The sequence below is a fragment of the Vicugna pacos genome, chromosome 6 (assembly GCF_048564905.1).
Source record: "Vicugna pacos chromosome 6, VicPac4, whole genome shotgun sequence".
NCBI lineage: Eukaryota > Metazoa > Chordata > Mammalia > Artiodactyla > Camelidae > Vicugna > Vicugna pacos.
Window position 1 is genome coordinate 33,583,518 of NC_132992.1, and position 22,367 is coordinate 33,605,884.

At 52.6% G+C, this 22,367-nt stretch overlaps 2 protein-coding genes across 2 annotated transcripts; one reads left to right on the top strand and one right to left on the bottom strand.

Moving 5' to 3' along the window:
- Positions 1–192: 192 nt before the first annotated feature.
- Positions 193–7,857, bottom strand: NRL (neural retina leucine zipper). The gene is made up of 3 exons (XM_072963956.1): positions 7,701–7,857; positions 2,496–2,903; positions 193–1,575 (listed from the first exon to the last, which is right to left on the bottom strand). Exons 2-3 carry the CDS (start codon positions 2,874–2,876, stop codon positions 1,171–1,173), a joined length of 786 nt encoding a protein of 261 aa, XP_072820057.1. The 5' UTR covers positions 2,877–2,903; positions 7,701–7,857; the 3' UTR covers positions 193–1,170.
- Positions 7,858–12,692: 4,835 nt separating this feature from the next.
- Positions 12,693–21,119, top strand: PCK2 (phosphoenolpyruvate carboxykinase 2, mitochondrial). Its single transcript, XM_031678871.2, has 10 exons — positions 12,693–12,901; positions 15,153–15,398; positions 15,826–16,010; positions 16,097–16,300; positions 16,659–16,846; positions 17,170–17,332; positions 17,604–17,822; positions 19,711–19,848; positions 20,155–20,250; positions 20,493–21,119. Exons 1-10 carry the CDS (start codon positions 12,873–12,875, stop codon positions 20,945–20,947), a joined length of 1,923 nt encoding a protein of 640 aa, XP_031534731.2. The 5' UTR covers positions 12,693–12,872; the 3' UTR covers positions 20,948–21,119.
- Positions 21,120–22,367: the final 1,248 nt, after the last annotated feature.

The following is a 22,367-nucleotide window of genomic DNA, read 5'->3' on the forward strand; positions in this document are numbered from 1 at the left end:
GGAGGCACCATCTGGCCCAGTCCCCTCCCTTCCACCCCATTTTCATTGTGCTTCCAAAACTGAGAGGTTCCACTCAGCCTAAGTGGGGGCTATCCAGTCTCTCTCTCTTCTCTCCCCACCCCCACACACAGGCCTGGAATAAGGGTAAAGAATGAACAAGAATGAACACTTCTTAAATTGCAAGAACATCTAGCCAGTAGCATAGAGTTCTGCCTGGACTTCAAGTTTAATTCACAAAAGCTGCATTCTCTCAGCTCCTTGTCATACTAGGGAAAGTCTCACCTCAGCCCGCAGAGAGGCAGGAGGTAGCAGGGGCACCCTGTGCAGGTCTGGAGGCCAAGGCAGCATGGAGGGAGCAACAGAGGACCAGTGCATGGGTTCATCCACCGCCTAGGCTGCAGTCAGGAAGCTGGAGCTGCAATTGGGGGCTTCTTGGGGAGACCATTAGGGATCCCACCCTGAGATGCGAGAACTGAAAAAGTGTCAGAAGTCATCCAATCTAAATGAGGATTAGATGAGGCAATCAAGCCAGGGAGTAAATGGTTTGCTCAAGGTGACAGAGGCATCCTGTGGCAGAGCTGAGACTAGGGCCCAGGTCTTTAGACTCCTGTTCGGTGTTCTCTCTGAGCCCACACCCACCACAGGTCTTGTTGCGTTGGGCCCTGGAGGCCACTGAGTTGGACAGGAAGAGAGCCTCTTGAATAGAGCTCCTGGTCTGCCTTGATAATGGGAATTGAAATGAAAATGCAGTAGTCCTAAAATGGGGAGGCTACAAGTCTTGGAATGAAAACACAGCCTCATTGCTAATTACCACCTTAATGCACTACAGGTTGAAAACCTTGAATTAAAATCTAAACTGAGGGAGGAGCTGCGCCACTCCCTCACCTCCCATTCACTGTGTCACCCAGCCATCATCCACGCTCCCTTCCATCGCCCCCATACGCGCAGTGCCTGGCACTGACTCCTGCGGATTTCAGTGTCCTGGTCATGTAGAATGGGGCAGAAGGTGGAAGGTTTCTGTGCACATCCTGTGTGAGGGGACGGGACCCCCTTTCCCAGAAAATGACCAGCATCTAACCCCGGAGTATGCCTTGAGGGTCCAGGAAATTGGGGGATAGTTGTGTGGTCATCCAAAGGAGTGTCTAGCACCAGAAAGGGCTCAGTAACCATCTAGTGAATGGTACAGCCGCCTCCGGGGTGGGGTGCCCCGCCCGCCCACCGACTCCACCACTCCGCGGCCAGCGGCTCAGAAGAAGTGGGAATGGCCTCTGGCTCCGAGCCGCTCGGGGCCAGCCGGTCACAGCGAGCCTTGTAGAGGTCGCGCTCCCTGGCCAGGCGGGCCACCTCGGCCCGCAGCGCGTCCAGCTGGGCGGCCAGGCGGGCGCGCTCGGCCTCCAGCCCGCGCCGCTGCTGCAGCCGCTTGGAGCGACAGGCCTGCGCGTACCCGCGGTTCTTCAGCGTGCGGCGCCTCTGCTTCAGCCGCAGAGCCTCGTCGCGCCCGCAGCCCCGCAGCTGTCGGTTTAGCTCCCGCACAGACATCGACACCAGCGCCGCGTCCGAAAACCGCTCCGCCAGCTGCAGAGGGAACGGGCAGGGCCCCGGTCAGCGCCGGCATCTTGGGGACTCCACGCTAGTGTCGCGTTGCCCTCTGGCCCCGCCCTCGGGAAGGCTCCGCCTCCGGCTGCCACCTGTACCTGAACGCTCGCCTTCCCCAGAATCTAACCGGCGGTCTAGATCCCGCCCCAGGTCCCAACACGCCCTCCCCTGCCCCACCCCCACCTCCGCCACGGGTCCCTGCCCTGGGACACGTATCCCCGTACCCGTCTCCTAACCACTGTCGGGCGAGCCAATCGCGCGCCTGAAACCCGCGCCGCCCTGCGCGGTCCTCAGCACCCGCTCCAGGCCCACATGCGTCCAGTGGGCCCGGGCCCAACAGACCCTGACCCTCCGACGCACCTCGCTCCTCTGTCCTGAAGGCCGCAACCCTGTGACCCTCAAAGGATTTGGATTACATCTTAATGCCCTCAACACCCCCATCTGTGTCTATAACTAATAGGATGAGTCCCAATCCTTTCTGAGAAGGTTGAGGGCTGGGGAAGCACGGAGTCTTGAAAAGGCTAACCTCATCCTGGTTCCCACAGTCTCAACTTCGCTCCATTCCACGCACAATCCTTTCCCCGGTTTCCACAGACTATCTATTTACCACCCAGTAATCAACCGTTCCTGACGCCCTTTAAGTCTCAACTCTCCCCTTTCTAACCTTATCTTCTCCCCCTCCCTCCTGGTTCAGCCTACTCATTTCTCTCCACTTGGGGGAAAAAAAGGAGGGGCCAGAACATAGTTTTCTCTATCTGATATCTTTTCAAGGCCCTTCTTCCCTTCTCCTGAACTCTGGCCCTTTCCCAGTCAGAACCCTCTCCAGGGACTCTCCTTCCTCTCTGGGCTGGCCGCCTCCTTCACCTGCGCTGCCTCAGATCAGCTCACTGATCACTCACCTGGGTATGTTGGGCTCCTGTCTCCTCTGGGCTCCCTGGATAGTAGGTGTGGGAGCCCTCAACAGGGACAGGGCCCTGACCCTGCAGCAGCTCCACGGCCTCCTCAGGACTCAGCCCCAGTGCCTCCCCAGCCCCCAGCTGCTGCTGCAGTGTGGCCAGCCAGTACAGCTCCTCCAGGCCTGGCCGGCTGCTGTCGGTGGCCCCCACCATGCCTGGATCACTGAAGGTAGGTGAAGGAGGCACTGAGCTGTAGGGTGTGGAGCCCAGTGAGGCTGTGGCGGGGCCAGATCGCCCCTCAGAGGGTTCCCTCTTCACCTCAAACTTCATCAAGTCAAAGTCATTGACATATTCCATGGCCAGGGGACTGGGAGGGAGTGCCATTCTGGGGCTGGAATGGGAGGGGTGCACCTGTGAAAAAGAGGAGAGGGTTGGACCACGGGAGGCTGCCTGCCAGCCTCCTTCACCAATACCTGCTTCCCCCAAAGCCCAAGTGCCCTGGAGCCAGAGTTCTGGAAAGCCGGGGTGATGCTGAGGGACAACTTCTCAGATGGCAGGGGCTCCTGACCAGGGGGCAAGCAACTTAAAGGTCTGAATGAGGAAGAGGACAGCACAGCCTCTGGCCCCCTGGTGCCTCTGGGATCTACAAAAAATAAGAAGAATATGGCAGTACTTCCAACTCTAGTGCTGGAAACTGCTGAGCGGCTCTGTCATCTCAAGAGGCATCATTCCTTTTCCAAGCAATTAAAAAACATGGCTTAATTAACTGTGACACAGTATGTGTATATTTCAGGGCAATGGGAAGGCACATATGCTGTGAATTTTAATATACGTAGATAACATACTGTTACACCTCTCTATCTCTCAGAAGTAGATGGAGAGGTATAACATTCTATGCCAATGCCTTGCACAAAGACCCTCAGTGCACATTCATTCTGTGGATTAATCAATCTTTTCTAGGAAAAGAGAAAGGAAAGGAAAAAAGGAAGGTCCCAGAATCCGTTCTAGAAAAATCAGGACTGAGTGGTGACCATCCTCCGCCATTTTCTCCAAAGTCAGTGTCTCCAAGGGGAACCAACCAAAACTAGTTTTCCTCCTTCTATCCAGGACCTGCCACATTGTGTGAACTTGAGCAGATCACTTTCCCCTTCCTGACCACATTTCCTCTTCTGTTCAAGGAAGGTAGTTAGACATTAACATATCCCAAAGCATGTTCTGTGAAACACGAAGTCTGAGAAATATGCAAGGAGGGGGGTCTGTGCTCAGATAATTTTGACAAATGCTGCCTCCCATCCCCACCTCTTGCAAATTCACAAAGCACAGCAGCATAGTTCTCTGGAGGTCCTTCAGTAAACCACTTCAGCAGTGTCCCAAACTTATGTCACTCAGGAACTCTCCTTCCTGTTATCAACTGTGGAGCATGTGCCCTCTAGAGAAACCTCTGGCTGGGTGACCTTGGGGATCCTTCCCAGCTTGGGAGTCCCAGGCTGGAGCCCAACTCCCAGTTCTAACAGCCCCAGGTGGGGCAAGGCAGGAGGTGCTCATCCCCAGGGTTTAGAGTTGGCTCCATCTTGATGCCCCAAGACTGGGTAGTCCACTTTCCAACCACATCTCAGGCCCCCAGGTTCTGCCCAGAGAGGCAAGGAGAAGGGCAAGGCCTCTCTTCCAGTCCCAGGGAAAGGTTATCGCCCTATCTATTGTGCCCCTCACTCTTGAGAGGACAGAGGGGATGAGAACAAAAACACAGTTAGAAGGGACTGATCTTTGGCAGGGAAGAGATGGTGAGACACAGAGAGAGGTGTCCAGAAAGAATTGGATGAAGAGATAAGTGAGGAGGGCTGTTTATCTTCCTGATGTGATAGCAGTGAGAGACAGAAAGCCAGTCAGGGTGGGAGTACAGCAGGGGCAGAAGTGTGAAAATTCCTGAAGACAGACACCAGAAAGCAGACAGCAGGTGTGGAAGGAAGGAGCTCTAGGTAAGAGGCCCGGCACCCAGATAGGCCTCAGACATACTCACTTTAGGGATAGCAGAGATGATGTGTCCGTGTCAGAGCCAGGCAGGCACAGCTTCCCCAGAGACTGGAGGCCCCATCGAGCAGGGCCTGGTGCCTCTGTGTTCAGAACAAGGGGCTATGGGCACAGAGCCCACTCGGCACTCTTAAAGGGCCAGCTCTCTGAGGTCATCTGTGGTTCTCAGGCCTCCAGCCAATGAGGTAAGGGGATCATTTGCATATCTCATTGACAGGTTTGAGGGTAGTGAAAGGAGAGGACAAGTATGCGGTTCTCAAGGAAGGGAACAGGGCATCTTCCCCAACAAAGCTCCTCCCTGATTATCTGACTCATTGTGTCCCCACTGTCACCCTCATGTAGACACAACCCTCAGCCACTGGTGACTGAAAGCCCGGGACTGGAAAAGAGGGCCAGACAAGCTCCCAGAGCCCTTACCCTCCAAGGCTCTGCAGCGCCTTGTCAGTGTTTTGGGGGAGTACAAGTTCTCCCAAGCCCACTTTAACCTGGCCTCTTGGGTCAGCAAGAATGGGAGAGGCTGAGAACTGGATGGCCCGGCCCCGGGACAGGCAGGCCAGCTCAGGAGCAGAAGGGTGAATGAGGAACCCTTGCTTCCAAGCCACCTCGGGACACTGAAATCCAATCACCACCAATCCATCCGAGACACTTTTGTACCTGCCCTCATATGCCCTCTGCTTCCCCTCACCTTTTCCTTGTGTGTGTCTCTGTCCCTCTCTTTTCCTCTCTCACTCATTCTGGTTCCCAGATGGCTGGGGGATGACCTACATTTTCAGCCTAATCCCCTAACACCTCTTAGAGCTATCATCCCCGAGTAGAAGTTGGAACAGGGATACTAGGAATTAGCCAAGGAGATGTTTAAACCTGTCTGAAGCTGTTTAAATAAGGTCTGTACTAGAATAGAACTCCAGGAGTTAAAAGCTATTCCCTTACCTTCTAAGGACATCCAAACACTCTCATGAGGTTAACAGGTCCTCTTTCCCAATTCAGAGAGAGACTTGGATGTCCATCAGCCCCAAGGAGCATCAGTTGCAGAAATTAACCTGGTCCTAGCCTTATGTGTTAGTTGAAGAGTTAGTAGATTCAGTTGATCTAAGACAGTGGCCCTCAAACTGTGGTCCCCAGACCAGCAGCATCACCTTGGAACGTGCTAGAAATGCAAATTCCCCAGCCTTACTTCAGTCCTACTGCATCAGTCACTCTGGGGGTGGGACCTCCAATATCTGAGTTTTAATAAGCCCTCCAAGCATTTTTGATGAACACTAAAGTTGGAGGACCCCTGGTCTACAGAGTGCCTATAGTCAACTCAGCTTCCTTTGTCGATGGGTGGGGGGTAATCCATGTACTCTCTCCTACCATGCTCTCTACACACATATAAGGAGATGTGAGGGGAGTGGGGTATAGCTTAACGGTAGAGAGTGTGTTTAGTATGTGTGAGGTTCTGGGTTCAATCCCTAGTACCTCCTTAAAAAAAAAATCTAGATCTGAGGCTATCTCTCTTCCCACACCTAGCCTCCATTTTGTACAGAGGAGACCATTGTCATTATTCAAGTGGAAAGGCTTCTCTGTATGATTGCCTGGATCTAGTGCTGTTTTGGCAGAAGAATCAAAAACCCCAAGGCCTGAGAACAAGGCCACAAAATGGGACTGTGGATCATGGAGACCGGGAACCCCATACACATGCCCACAGAATGTAGTTCTAAGGTAAATACCCAGGAAAGAGATCCCAGAATTTCCCTGGTTGAAGAAAGAGTAACAAGCGTTGACTGCCACCCCTTTCACAGGCCTGGTCTGGTCTAGCCAGACACCTGCCCCCCAGCAGCTGTCAGGTCTGCGCTGATCCTCTTGTTTACTGGAGCGCTCAGAGGAGAGGTGGGAGGGCTAAGCTGCTAACGGGCTCAAGGAGTCAGACTAAACAAGCTCAGGGGAGCTGAGCCGCTTGGGGCTCAGACTAGGCGCCACTGACCAGGGAAAGGAGTCTAGGAGGTGAGGGCTGGGCCAGAGGAAAGGACCAAGGGCACAGAGAGGAGAGACTGCAGCATCATGGGGACCCAGGAAGTGGTTAATGGGTTCTCTTGGCAGGAGAGGGGAGGCACACTGAGACTGACTGGCCCATGGACATCTGGGGACAGGGAAATGGGGATGAAAAAGATGAAACCAGGTGGACTCTGGGGAAGACAGAACAGAGAAAGGTAGGCAAGAAGACTTAGCTAAGGAGGCAGTAGGTGTAGACCTGGGGGAGAAGGCAGAACTAGTCAGGGGGTCCCCAGGGATTTGGACTGAAGGAGACAGAGGGACATAGGCACATGGAAGAGACAGGCAAAAGCCCATAGGGAGCTAAGAGAGAGGGGAAGGCTTCTGGGAGGGGACCAAGAAGGGAGTAAGGGGTGATGGGAGGAAGGGATTAGAAGAGCAAATGTGGTAGAAGAAGGGACAGAAGAAAGTAAGACTGGGGACTGAGAACTAGAAACAAATACAGAGGAACAGGCAGATGATCAGGCCACAGAGAAAGAGCAGCGGACAAAGGACAAAAAGGTAGAAAGATACGGACAGAGGGATGTTGGATCATGGGGAGAGAGGGCCAGGCAGGCAAATAGCCTAGAGAAGTGCGGTAGAAAACAAAGAGGAAGGAGAGGAGGGGAGACAGAGTTGATAATCCAGGATTCTGCTCCCCATCTCCTCTGTCCTGTACCCCAATTTTTGCAGCCCTGTAAGACCCATTCTCATCCCTAGTTCTGACTTCTGGTATCTAGATCTTCACTGATGGATCCAAATTCTCAAACTTCTTCCTGGTCTACCTCGTATATTCATTTGACAAGTATTTATTAAACACCAACTCTGTACTAGACACTATGCTAGGCACTAGGGACACCTTATTAAATCAGACTGACACCAGCTCTGTCTTCATGGAGCTTATAGATTGATGAAACAGAAACATGGCCCCTGCCCTGGGCCCTGTGCTTTGGAAGGCTCCACTCTGGCCAGCTGGCTGTGTCCCTTGGAGTGTGGAGTGCCAGCCTCCTCTGCCTGCACTCCAATCCCCTTCTACACCACACTCCAGACATGTAGGAATTCCCTGTCCGAAGGCCTCCCTAGCCTACTCCTAAGGTCCACTTGGACCTCTCTCCTGGGTTTTCCCTCCCAAGGGTAGATCACACTACTTATATACATACACATCCTTACATCCTTGGCCGTCCTTAGCGTGGCTGTCTTCAGGAGGCTGTGCACAGAATTGGGATGTGTAGACAAGAAGGTCTATATGCATACACATGAGACTCCTCAGAGCAGAAGGTGGTGTCAGAGGGGGGAAAAGACGTGGGTCCGAGGGCCCGTGGCTGAAAGCTGCCACTCCCTGCATCACCACATTCTGCTGTGGAATCCTGAGGATTCCAAATAAAATCCAAATCTGAATCCAAGCTTGAACCAAATTCCAGACCATTATGTGTGTATTTGTCAAGGTAGAAGAATAGAACATGTATTATTTAATAGTTTGTTAGCTTGAGTCATACATTTTAAATACTTAAACATAAGGTTTGTAAGCCTCTATTTGTGCTCTTGCCCCAGGCCCTACATATATTAGGGATGGGCTCACATAAAAACAGACCATTATTTTTTTTTTTTCCAGCTCCAATAGTGTATATTAAAGTTGCTGCAGTTAAAAAGCTCGTAGTTGGATCTTGGGAGCAGGCGGGTGGTCCACTGCGAGGCAAGCCACAGCCCGTCCCTGCCCCTTGCCTCTCTGCGCCCCCTCGATGCTCTTAGTTGAGTGTCCCGTGGAGACCGAAAAACAGACCATTATAAGAGATGGGTCTTTGAAGGAGAGGGGCAGGGTGCTGTGAGACTTTATTTCATGAAGACCTCATCTAATGTGGGGGCAGGGGAGAGGGTGGCATTGCAGCGACAGCTTGCCTAAGGAAGTTACATTAAATGGAGATTGGTCAGGGGAGTAAGAAGTGACCATGCCTGGAGGTATGGAGAAGATGAGGATTCCAAGCCACAGGAATCATACGCAAAGGCTCTGGGCAGGGAAGCGGTAGATGTCTTCACAAAACTGAAAAAAAGACCAACATAGCCAGAGAGTAGAAACCAAGGAAAGCGGGAAGAAAGGCGATAGGTGAGGGTGGTAAAGTTAGCAGGGGCCAGGTCATGCAGAGCCTCAGAGGCCAAGTTTAGGATGTGGGGTCTACTCTGAGAGCAGGGAGAAGCTACTGAAGGATTTTCAGCAGGGATATGGAATTATCAGATTGTGTTTGAAGACACCACTTTGGATCTAGTGAGGAGGGCCAAAATGGAATCAGAGTCAGATTAGGGGCTTAATGCAGTATCCAAGTTGAGATGGGAAGATATCTTAAGCCGGAAACAAACTCCGAGAGGATAACTTGTACACTTGTATGGGTGGTTTGTTGAGGGGGGTTTTCAAAGTCAGTGAGAGAAGCAGGACTCTGCAGAAGGAAGAACTGAAAAGCATTACAGCTGAAACAGAGGCTTCCGCTAACCCCATAGAAGCTCTGGAGCTGGGATGGACCTTCAGAGTGTCCCAAATGGGGGAAAGGGGCCAGGCCTTTGGACTCCTGCATCAACCTGTCATTGGATACAAACTGCCCGGGAAAGGGGGGCTGCCTTTGGCAAGACAACGCCCTTCAGCTCCAGGTGGTGCTCAGGGAAGTGCTTAGCTGTGAGCCATCAGCAGCCAAACTCAGCCGCTGGGACCACGAGTGCTGTGATCATGAAGGGGAATCTGCGGTCACAGCATCCACTGCAGAGGGTCTGCAAGACATTCCAGGCCCAGACCCAGAGGGCCATGGGGAGGAGAAAATGCAGACCTGGGTGAACTGGTCACACCCTGCCCCTCTTACTGAATGCAAGTTCATGTACCTGAAACACAGTGAGGCCAAACAAACCAAAACGTCAGAGTTTGAAGCAGAGAAAGGTAAGCAGGGCCAAGCAAAGAGAACAGGTGGCTTGTGCTCAAAGACCCCAAACTCCCCAATGGTTTTCAAGGAGAAGTTTTTATAGGCAAAATGTGGGATGAGGCTGCAGGGCATGTGAGTTTCTTCTGATTGGTTGGTGAGGTCACAAGACAGTGTTCTAGGAATCTTGTGTTCAGCCTGAAGTTGCCATCCTCCACTGGGTGGGGGCCTTAGTTCCTGCAGAAGAACTCAAAGATACCGTGATGTAGATCCCTTGAGGAGGAACCAGGACCCTGCTTTATAGCTGCACTGTTGTTTCTTGACTGTTCCTCCCTTGTTTCTGCCTTGCCTCCCCTCCCTGATTACTAACTGAATCTGCCCTTTGTGCCCCAGGGGAGGTCTAGGAGGCTGAAGCCTTTTCTAACAAACAAGAAACAAGAAACGGGGGACATGGAAAGGATTTGTACCTGGGAGGGTCCCACAGGGTTCTGCTCAGTTTCAATCAGCATCAAGATCCTGAAGGGGGCATCTGGGCAGCGCACCACGATATCCACCCCAGGAGGTCTGTGAGACATCCAAGGACAGGACCCAGAGGCCCTTGGGGAGGTGAAAATGCAGACCTAGGCAAGGCTGGTCACACCCTGCCCCCTGGTGGTGTGTCTCTGACACTGGGCCAGCTAGGTGGGCCAGGCTGCGAGGAGGGCCAGGGATCTAAACAAAACTATGGGGAACATAAAGGGAATCAGCAGTGCAAGGAAACCCTCACAGAGCCCCTTGCTCAGTCTGCCTAAAGTTAAGGAAGAAACGGAGGGGATGGATTAGAAATGAGGGATTCATTCATTCTTTCATTCAACCAATGTTGAATAAGTACCTATTAATGGCCAGAGGCTGCTAGGAGCTAGAATAAAAAGAAGACTAAAATTGGGGTCCTTTTCCCAAGTAGCTAACAAACTAGTGAAGATCACAGAGATACAAAAACAACTATAATAAAGTGTGATTAATTCAAAACTATAGGTATATACACAGTATAGAACTGACACAGATGAGACAGCTGTTAATTCTAAGGGGCACTCTGACTTTCACATAGGAGGTAATGTTTGATTTAAATCTGAAGGGCAAAAAAGATTACAGAAGTTCTCTGGAAACTGCAGAGTTTGGTATGTAGGAGAGAAGGCAGCAAGTAGGCGAGTGGGGGTGACACCATGGGGTAAGTAGGAGCCAGATTATGAAGGACATCAGTTGCCACATATGATAGGAAGCCCTGAAGGAATTTTAAGACTCAGAGTGATATGATCTAATTTTTTTCTTAATGATAAATCAAGGAAACAGCATAGGATTGCAGAGGGGAAAAAAACATTGGTAATTAGAGTCAGAAAGACTTGGATTCAGAGTCCACTTCTCCTGCTGACCAGCTGTGTGACTTTGAGCACCTCTAAGCCACAGTGTCCACGTTGGTAAAATGGCGCTTTTGTGAAACTGAAAGAGATTATGTGTGTAAAGCTGCTGGCTCAGAGCCTGGCACTTAATGTCCACACGATAAACATTATCCCTTTCTCTGAATTTTCCAAAGTGAACTTATGTGCAAAGTTTGGAGAATAGCTTTGTGGGAGGGAGAGGGGGTGGCATTTGGAGAGGTGGGAAGCCAAGAGGTTTCTTGGAAGCTATTGCCTGAAGCCAAGTGAGAGCTAAGCCCTGAACTATGGCAGTGGCCATTGGGTCAGACACCAATTTAAGAGCTAATTGTGAAGTACAAATCCAAAGGTCCTAGTGTCTGATTGTCTATGGAAGATAAGAAAGGAATAGTCTAGAGATTCGGGTTCCTCTGGGACAACTGGCTAGATAGTGGTGCCATTTGCTGAGATAGGGAAACTTGAGAGCAGGTGCGGGATCACAGAAGAAATGATGACCTTCGATAGGTGGAACATGATGACACTAGTGTGCACATCTTTAGGCCCAGATGGTGACCAAAGAGGCAGCTGTTTGCAGTAGAGTAGATATGGACAGAGTCTGGATGTAGGGACTAGAGAGAAGAGTCCCAAATACATACACATGAAGTTGAGCCCAGGAAGGAGCCTGGGTGGAAGAGATGAGGGCCAGCAGCAAGCCCAAGGCTGGAGGCCAGCTCTCCTTGTCTCGTTACGTTCCAGCACAGAACTCTGAGAAATCTGAGAAGTGGGATTGTTTCTGTTACCAATGGCAGAAATTCACTTAAAATTAGCTTCAGCAAAAGAAGAAATTTATTGACTCCTATACCCAGAATCAGGCATCTGTCACTCTCAAATCCCTCTGGTGGCTTCCTCTAGTCTGACTTCCGTCTCAGGCAGGTTCCTGCTTTGCAGGGCCAAGCTGACACCCAGCAGCATCAGATTTACATTCTACCAGCCCAGCAACCCCCGCAGAAAGAGAGCTCATTTTGAAAGTTGACGGAAAAAGCCCCAGAGAGGGACCTCATGCCCAATCCTGAATATTCCCAATAGCCATGGCCAGAGTGAAGAACGCACAAATTGGCCAAGCTGAGAGCCTACCCCAGGAGACCCACACAACCACACAGACTGAGGAGGTGGTTCCCCAAAGAAACATCAGGGTGAGATTACCAGAAATGGGAAGCAGATGCTGGGCCAATGCATACCATAGCCATGTTGAGTCTGAGATGCTATAGCATTTGGGGTGACACCAGTGGTGTTCAGCTTAAGAGAGATGTCTGGATGGAGACATAACTTGAGAAATTACCTGAGGACTTTAAGGTGGTGGTTGAGTGGGGCAGATGACTTCTTCAGGGGAATATGGAGAGAATGACCACAGCAGAGGCCCAAAGAAGACATTTTAGGGTGGAGAGACACCACCACTTCACGGTAAGGCAGAAAATAGCCTTCATCACGAGGAGAAGAAACAAGGATTTGGGGTTGGGAACTCAGGGGACCTTAGCACTGGGCCCTGGGAAACAGAAGGGCCTGGGCTCACAGTACTCAGGCCCCAGGAAGAAGGGGAAAGGCAATAACCAGGCCCTGGCTTTGCGCCTAGTTCCTAGCCTGTTTGCCACCCCATGTCAGTCGCTGTCTCCAGGAGCAAGAGTCCTCGAAGTTACATCATGTGCAGGGGACGAGGCGGAGCGGTGGGGCGGGGCCTCGGGGAGGGGCCTCGGGGAGGGGGAACCTAGGAGAGGACCCAGTCCTCCAATGGGAGACAGGGGTTTGGGGGCTAGGACGCAGGGGGTGGGGCGGCGGCTGGGCGGACCTGGGGCAGGAACCCCAGGGCGGAGAGAGGGTCCTGCCGGTCCTGCCGGCCCTGCTAGGTCCCGCCCCTGTGCCCGCCCGCCTCCTTTTTAAGCGCCTCCCGCCTAGCCTGAGCTCCGGCTGGCTGCGCCACGCTCCCTCCTTCCCCGCCTTCCACATCTCCCCGGCTCCGTTCCTTCTCGTGGCCACCCCGCAGCCCTCGCCCAGGTGCCATGGCTGCTGTGTACCGCCCCGGCCTGCGGTGAGTGACCCCCAGTCCGGGGCGGACCCTCACCTTTCGACGCGCTCACCCTTCGGGGCTGCCAGTTGCACTCTCCTGCTCGCCCGCCCCCACCTGGTTTCCCACCCGAGGAGGAGGTGGGCAGGGGGCGAGTGTGTCTGGATCCCCTGCCTCTCGGGTCGTGCGTCTCGCCGGAGATCAGGGCGACCTCAGCTGCCCCAGGTCTCTCTGTTTCTGTCCCCTCCTCCCTCTCCCTGTTGTGCTGGTCCCTGACCACACCGTCTCTATCTGCCACTCTCAGAACTTCCTTCCCCCTCCTTGCTCGTCCCCGCTGGGCCCAGTCTCCGTGTCTCCTCCTTTGCTTTACAGATGTAACCCCCTCGTGCCCCAGGTTCCGGTGAGGAGCAGTAGGGCCCTGGGGTCAAGGGTGCACGAGCCCCTGGGGATGGAGCTCAGAGCTCCCTAAAGAAGGTAGAAGGTAAACAGCCTTTCCCTGGTTTCCCCTGACTGGAACCTGGCCAACTGGGACCTGGCGGGAAGCCCCGGGGGCCGCCAGAGGGACCAGGGACCTGGGCCCCCGCGGGGAAGGGAGGGAGGCAAGGTGGAGGTGGGGGCTAGGTTGCCTTTATTCTCATAAGGCTGGCTTTGTCCCCTGACAGGATGGGAGCCCCTAGGCGCTGCTTGTCTGCCCTCTCCTTTTCACAGCTTCCTGTCTTCCCTCTGTGGCCTCCCTTTTCCTCAGCTTTGGTCCCAGAGTCTGAGGGAACCCCCGTCTCTCCCACAGCTGGTTCCACTTGGCCAGCCCTTGTGGGGGTCACTGGAGCAGACAAAAAGGAGAAGGTCCCACTCAGGGGACTGAAGGAGAATGAGGGAACTTCGCAAGAGACTCCCTGAGCCCGTCTCCCCCACGGAGAGAAGTTCTCCCCAAGACTGTGTGCCTTTAAAATTAATTCTAGAGGGGAAATTCTTTCCCAGGCAGGAACAGACCCAGGTCCCAGGAGCCTTCTTCCTCTGCCCCAGGGCCATATTGGACTTCTACCCTGCTCTACCCAGGGGAAGCCACCCCAGTTCCCCCTCCAGCCAGGCTCCTGCTCCCACATCTATGGCCTGAGCTTCCCCTCTTCCCCAGGCTTACTCCCTCTGAGTTGAGCATCCTGCAGGCTGATGGTCCACCCTGCCACCAACAGCCAAGCTCTCTAAGCATGTGTTCTCCAGGAAAAAGAGCCAGGGAGGGACAGAGTCATGCAGCCCCGGGCGTGTGGGGCACAGTTTGGTGGGCGAGGCCCTGACATAGGAGGAGGGCAACTTCCCTCTCTTGGCCTTTGCTCTCTCTAGGCCACTCCACCCCAGGTCCAGGCCAATCAGAGCAGACCCTACCTTTCCCTCTCCTAGGAGTATAAAGGGACAGACTATAGAGACCCTGCTCTCCTACAGACTGGGGCATGAACCCCAGCCAGTGACATTCCCCAATAGTAAGCCTTCCACACAGTTCAAAAATACCTACCCCATGGCAACATTTTATGCAATCCTTATTGGCTCAAGGGGGCAGCTGCAGATTCAATGCCTGGAACCCCCACATCCAGTCACCCACTCTCTGTACAAGGGCCCTAATCTAGAAACCTGAGACTTACCATCTCAAAGACCAGGTCCTTTGCTTGAGGCTTTCACAGGCTCACAGCATGCACACCAGAAGAAAAGAATAAAAACAGCTGCCCCCTTTTTTTGTTATTGAAGTATAGTTGATTTACAATGTTGTGTTAGTTTCAGGTATACAGCAAAATGATTCAGTTTAGATTTTCAGATTCTTTTCCATTATAGGTTATTAAAACATCTGCCTTTTTAACTTATAAAAACTATACTTGAGAAAGAACAGGGATGAGAGCTTCAAACATCAGATACATGAATCTATCACCTAGGCACCATTTATTGACATTTGGGCCATAGGGCACCTGTTCACTTCCAAACATTGGCCAGACACAGTTAAACACGGGCATAGGCTAAGCCTGCAATAATATTAGCATGCCTATACAAGCACTTCCATGCAGCCAAGTATGTGCCTTTATGCTCATTTGGTAATATCCGTCCCCTCCTAATCAGGAGACACCCTCACTAAGCCTCATAAGGGCCACAAGATGCACGTGGCCTGAACCCACACCCCACACCTATTCTTACCTCTTCGTGGTACCTGCACCCAGACCTGCTTTAGCACGTTTCCTACAGCCCAGCTTTCACGAGAACACCTGGCCCATTACCTCTGTTTCTCCTCTCATAGGCTTAGCTGGCATGGGCTGAGCCCCTGGGGCTGGTCATCATGGCGCAGCGTCCAGACCCTGCGAGTCCTCAGTGGAGATATGGGCCAGGTGCCTGCTAAGGTTCGAGACTTTGTGGAACACAGTGCCCGCCTCTGCCAACCAGAGGGCATCCACATCTGTGATGGGACCGAGGCTGAGAACACTGCCATACTGACCCTGCTGGAACAGCAGGGACTCATCCGAAAGCTCCCCAAGTACAACAACTGGTAAGCCTTGAGCTCAGCAACCTGCAAGATGGGGGCAGCTGCATGAACTGAGGCCTCTTTGGGTTCACCAAGACAAAAATCAAATTTAAGTAGAGCATCCCTATGGAATGCGCAAGAATGGGCACTTCGGGGGAAACAATCAGGAATTCTTGGGATTGGTCTATATTTTCATGTTAAGTGAAGAGCTGATGCAAATAAAAGCTTTTGCTTTTGTCTTTTTTAACTCACAAGTTCAGAGTTTTTGCTGAGGCAAAATTCCTTTAGAGGGCTGGGGCCAAGGGAACTACCCCTCAAGATGGGATGCAAATGGATGGGGGAAAAATAAGGTCAACAGAAGACCTAGGGTCAAAGTTGGACTTGAAAGAGTGGGTCTGGGGATGAGGGAGATCTGCTGGCCAATATCTTCTTGGTATCCGCTCTCCCCTAGCTGGCTGGCCCGTACAGACCCCAAGGATGTGGCACGAGTAGAGAGCAAGACGGTGATTGTAACTCCTTCTCAACGGGACACGGTGCCCCTCCCGGCTGGTGGGGCCCGTGGGCAGCTGGGCAACTGGATGTCCCCAGCTGAGTTCCAGCAAGCTGTGGATGAGAGGTTTCCGGGCTGCATGCAGGGTAACCAGGGCGGGGACCCAGAGGCAGGGGCCCCAAAGGTCTGAATGGGTTGGAATCCTTCATCCAGGTAGCATTTTCCGTCACAGGCCGGACCATGTATGTGCTTCCATTCAGCATGGGTCCCGTGGGCTCCCCACTGTCCCGCATCGGAGTGCAGCTCACGGACTCAGCCTACGTGGTGGCGAGCATGCGCATTATGACCCGGTTGGGGACGCCCGTGTTGCAGGCTCTGGGAGATGGTGATTTTGTCAAGTGTCTGCACTCCGTGGGCCAGCCCCTCACTGGGCAAGGTGAGTGCCTGCTCGGCCCAGGGGAGGACACAAAGGCCTTCTTAGATTCAGAGGGAACCCCAAATCCTACCCACCCTGATGGGTGAGATACCTATTTCTCAAGATCTTGGGTATCAGTGGGCTGGGGGTCAAGCTGTGTTGGCGGAGCCATTTGCATAAGGTTGAGAAGACTCAGTTATCCACTTCCAAGAATAGGGGCATGAAAACTGATGGATATTATGAGGTGGAGGGCTTTAGCCACCCACTGGCACCACCACTGCTCCCAGGTGGTTCTCTTGCCAACTCCTGCCCCCCTCCAGCCCCTGATACCCCAGTGCCTGATACCCCTGTTGTTAGCCCCATGACCCCTTGTCCCCAGGGGAGCCGGTGAGCCAGTGGCCATGCAACCCAGAGAAAACCCTGATTGGCCATGTGCCCGACCAACGGGAGATCGTCTCCTTCGGCAGCGGTTATGGTGGCAACTCCCTGCTGGGCAAGAAGTGCTTTGCCCTTCGCATCGCCTCTCGGCTGGCCCGGGATGAGGGCTGGCTGGCGGAGCACATGCTGGTGAGGGCCTGGTGAGGATCTGGGCAGCTTTGGGGAGCAGGGCAGGGGCGGGGCCTGGCCAGTCAGCCTCAGCCTTGCATCTCCACTGCCAGGTGCCAGACCAGTGGCCAGGGACTCTGACCAAATGCCCAAAGCTTTGGCCCAAGGCTGCTGAATGTTGGGGGGCTTCACCTTGCCACCACCCCAGGCCCTGTGGCAAGGCAGTGCCCCTATTTAGTGAATAAACACCGGTCCTCCCTCTTGACCCCTAGCTTTCCTTCCCATCCAGACCATGTTTGACCTCCCATGACCTTCTCTTTGTTCCCTCTCTCCCCAACTCGCAGATCCTGGGTATTACCAACCCCGCGGGGAAGAAGCGTTATGTGGCAGCCGCCTTCCCCAGTGCCTGTGGCAAGACGAACCTGGCCATGATGCGGCCGGCACTGCCAGGCTGGAAAGTGGAGTGTGTTGGGGATGACATCGCCTGGATGAGGTTTGACAGTGATGGTGAGAAGCCTCGGATTGTACTTTCGATTCTGGTTCTTACCAGAGCATAGGAGTCTCCCCTCCTCTGCTCATGGTGAACTTTGTCAGTAACAAGCTTTTCCTGAACAACTGCTCCTCCCAGCAGCCCGTTCACCTTGAAAGTGTAAAGCCCTTCCCCAGCAGATCTAGGGTCCAGCTCAGGGAAGGAAGGGACAGAGCAGGACCTTCTGCAACTTAACCTCTCAACTCTTCCTGGTCAGTCCTTCCTTTCTTTCACTTCTCCTCCCAACAGGTCGCCTCCGGGCCATCAACCCTGAGAATGGCTTTTTTGGAGTGGCACCTGGCACCTCTGCCACCACCAACCCCAATGCCATGGCCACAATCCAGAGTAACACTCTTTTCACTAACGTGGCTGAGACCAGTGATGGCGGCGTGTATTGGGAGGGCATTGACCTGCCTCTTCCACCTGGTGTCACCGTGACCTCCTGGCTGGGCAAACCCTGGAAACCTGGTATGTGGGGTGAGGGAATCATGACACAGCCCCCAGGGCTCAGCACCTTGATGATATAAAAGCCTCCTCTGCAACCTGCCGCCATCTCCCAGGACCTCCAGGAGGCACAAGGAGTTACGAATCTTCAGTTTCCAACCCCAGGCAAGATTTCAGTTCACGTCCCAACTCCACCAAGTACTGGCTCTGTGTCCTGGCTGGGTCGCTCAACCTCCTGAGCTTCAGAGTCCCCATGAGTTGAATGGGGAGAGTTATTACAGTACCTATCCCGTAAGGTGTTGGAGGGTTAAATTAAATAATGCATGCAAAGGGTTCAACACAGTGCGAAATACAGACTAAATTCTCAATATAAGTTGGATATTTTTAAAGGGGGAGGGCTGTCTTAGAAATTATTATAGAAGGAATTGGGCTCAAAGCACATCCATAAAGTTTGACCCATTAGGAAGGAAGAAGCCTGCCCCTCCCTCTGCCACTTGGCCCCCACCATCCCCCCGTATAATAACCATTGTCTAAAGGTCAGTATTATTGCCCTCACTCTTCCCCTGTCCCTCCAACACATGTACCCCAATCCTTCCAGATGAAATCAGACCAGCTCTTTAGCCTCTCTTAGAAGCTAGTTTCTCAACCCTGTCATTACCCTCTGGAGCCCTGCAGCCCTGCCCCCTCCCCTAGCCCTGCACTCTGGACCTTCAGCTTTCAGTGGCCTTTGGCAGTCAGATTGCCGAGGCCTATGGGAGGCGGGGGAAGCTGGACAAAGAAGAGTGTGGCAGGGGAGGGTGGCCTGTGGTCACTGAAGCCCACATTCAAATCTTCCAGGCTGGCCTAGCAGTCACCCTCTGCATCTAATCACCCTTCATTTTCTCTAACACCATCATTAAGCCCTTCTCAGCCTCCCCACCCGACTGAGAAATCCAAGAAACTTTCATATTTCCCCACAGGCTAGTTCCCCAACCCTTTCATCATCTCTGGATTCAGGGGTATAACTGGGGCATATTGTGCCCAGCTTCAATTCTCAGAATAATACCCTGTGCCAGGGTATTATTGGGGGCAGATGGAAATGCAAGAGAGAAGCATTAGAGATGGCTCTTATGTGAGAGTGGAGGCAGGAGCTGGGGGCCCTGGCTCTGTGACTTCCTTGCCCCCCAGGTCTGACCAGCAACCTCGAGCAGAGAAAGCTCCGTGTCCATTCAGGGCCCCCATGATGGTCCTTTACACATCTGCCAATGACTGGTCCCAACCCCTCTCCAGGGCACCTGAAGAGGCCAAATGACCTGGGCTCCTCAGGTTACACCTGCCCAGGTTATCTTCTAGTCTGAGTTCTTCAAGCCCTTTCACTCCAGCAGGGTCTGAGCCGACCAAGGGAAATCACCAAAATCCTGCTAGCTTTCAAATCGATTCCCCTTTGCATTTTGATAACTCAGGAGATTGTCTCCCGCATTTGCTGATGGAAAGTCAATTATCTGAAAAACTGACCTGACAGTCTTCCATTTTTGCTTTAGGTTTGAGTATTTATTTAAATAATCATCCTGTAAATTAAAAGAAGCATTTCTGGGGGAAATTTTCTATTATAATCGTATGCCAAAATCTAACCCCATTCCCTTGAGCACTGGTCAATGCCATGTGGCTCGGCATAAACATTGGTGTCCTGCTAAACCCCAATTCTCCCACTCTTCTCCCACAGCTCAGCCGATAGCACCATCATGGATAAATAACCTGATCTTTGGGGGTGATGTCCTGGCTCCCTTCCCCTTGCTCCTTATCAACCTCCAACCTGAGATTGCAGGGAGCCGATGAGGCAAAAAGAAATTGTGCAAGGGTACCTGCAAATGTTTGTGTCTTTGGGGGATGCACATGCCCTTGGGAGTGATAGTGATGGTATTTCCTCTGCCAGGTGACAAGGAGCCCTGTGCACATCCCAACTCTCGCTTTTGTGCCCCGGCTCGCCAGTGCCCCATCATAGATCCAGCCTGGGAGGCCCCGGAGGGTGTTCCCATTGACGCCATCATCTTTGGAGGTCGCAGACCCAAAGGTAAACCTCATGTGGGCTCCATGCCTTCTGGGTAAAGGGTCTGGCTCTCTATCAGAGCCCACCTCCCCCTTGTACTTGAAGCTCAGAGAGCGTCAGGCTAGATCGCCAACTACAGCTGTCTGCCTCTAGAGCACTCCCCTGGAGAATGCAAAATTAGGGCATGGTGGGGAGGCATGGGGTTTGAAAAGGCGACAGTTGAGGTCCTAGGGGAGAGAGAGAGAGAGTGTAGGAGTCAAAGTCACCAGAAGGGATGGAGTGAGGGTGCAAAGATACGAGCTGCCTGTGATTGTGTGTGTGGTGTCCCAGGAGTCCCCCTGGTTTACGAGGCCGTCAGCTGGCGCCACGGCGTGTTTGTGGGCAGTGCCATGCGCTCAGAGTCCACTGCTGCAGCTGAACACAAAGGTAAGCTCCCTCCCTGCCCCTTTTCTTTGTGCCAGCATCACCTCTTCTCTCCCTTCCTGAGCCAGACCTTCCTCCTACCCACCGCTTCCCATGTTTCCTTCCCCCATTCCCTTCTCTTCACCCTGCCTCGAGGCTATTCCAGAACTGCCAACATTTCACAACTTCCTCTGGCTGGAGGCAGGGTGCCTCTCTCTTCTCCAGTAAGGAGGAAGATTCCTTACCCATCCTGCTCTCCTCCCCAGGGAAGGTCATCATGCATGACCCATTTGCCATGCGGCCCTTTTTCGGCTACAACTTTGGGCGCTACCTTGAACACTGGCTGAGCATGGAAGGGCGCAAGGGGGTCCAGCTGCCCCGCATCTTCCATGTCAACTGGTTCCGGCGTGACGAGGCAGGCCGCTTCCTGTGGCCAGGCTTTGGAGAGAATGCTCGGGTGCTAGACTGGATCTGCCGGAGGCTAGAAGGGGAGGACAGTGCCCGAGAGACGCCCATCGGGCTGGTGCCAAAGGAAGGTGCCTTGGATCTCAGCGGCCTGGGAGCCATAGACACCACCCAGCTCTTCTCACTCCCCAAGGACTTCTGGGAACAGGAAGTTCGTGACATTCGGAGCTACCTGACAGAGCAGGTCAACCAGGATCTGCCCAAAGAGGTGTTGGCTGAGCTGGAGGCCCTGGAGGGACGTGTGCACAAAATGTGACCTGAGGCTCCCAGCCTGGGGCTCCTGCCTAGTGAGAGAGCACAGCATCCCACCCCCACACCCCAGAATAAGCGAGCCACCAGGCTTGCAGAAAATATGAGCAGCTTGCCATGAGACTCGGCCACAGACCTCTCCCCACATGCTGTCCAATAATAAGAGATGCTTGTTTATAACATCTGTGCTGTTTTCTTTTCCTGCCTACCATCCCAGGCTTCCCTCTGACACCAATTTCACAATCTTCTTCCAGCCCTTCCAAGCAGCTGGTGGCCCAGTGCAGCCCAGCCTGGCACAGCCTGGTGGTAAGAGGCAGCTCGACCACTGGGCCACATAAGTAGAAATTGCTTGGAGAAGGAAGTATCTACTCCTGTTCTGAGATCTTTAAAAGGTGGGGCCTCTGTGAGCTGCTCAGTACAGCTTGTAGGTCTAAAATTCCCAATCTCCCATCAGAGATGCAGAAGCCAGTATAACCGACCCCACTCTCCAGTGAAGCGGCTCCACTGTCAATTCTCGACCTGTTTTCCCTCCTGCCTGACCTGAAATTGAGACTCGCAAAGAATGCATGAAAACATAGCTCAGTATCAAGGCAGCTAACACTTCTGTGTGCCAGGCACTGTTCAGGGGCATCAGCTGAGAATAACTTCACCTGTGATCTGGATCAGGCTGAGTGAATGTATAAACTGAGATGGGTACAGTGAAGTCTATACCCAGAAAATGAGAACAAATTTTAACAAATAAAATTAAAATTATCATTTTAAAAATGTAAATAAAAAAAAATTCCCTCAAAAGAAAACACTGGAGGAGGAAACACCAAGTGTTCTCATAGAAAACAGCCAATAACGAGCTACAATGCGTAAGAGCAGGAAAGAATCTGAAGGTCAGAGTGGTTCACATCCTAAAAGACAGTTAGCAATGGAGCCCATTGCATTTATAAATACAGAGCTTCAGCTTTATAAACAGCATGTGGTAACTGAAACAATATGATCAGAAGCAGCATAATATGGATGTTAGGCACCTAGTAGTCTCTGGCCAGGGGTGCCTCTCAGTTTCTTCAGCTGTAAAATGGGGATGTGCCTACATCTAAGTGTTGTGAGGATTAAAAGAATCATTGGAGCCAGGCACTCAGCACTATGCCTGGCAAGAAATAAACATTGAATATGTTAGCTGCTCTCACCTTTCCATTCTGTTTTGATTAGAGTAGGCCCCGTAAGCAAGTATTATATGTTGCTGACTCTACAGTTTAAGAGGGAAATGAGCAATGTAAATAAAATTTAGGGGAGAAAGAAAACAGGTTTGAGAATAAGTCCTTCCAGGAAAGAGGCAAGGAACCGGGGTTCCAGGCACCTCTCTGGTACCTAAATGCACAGTGATAGGAAGTGTCAGCCTTAAAAATGATTTTATCAATTAGAATAAAATAACGGTG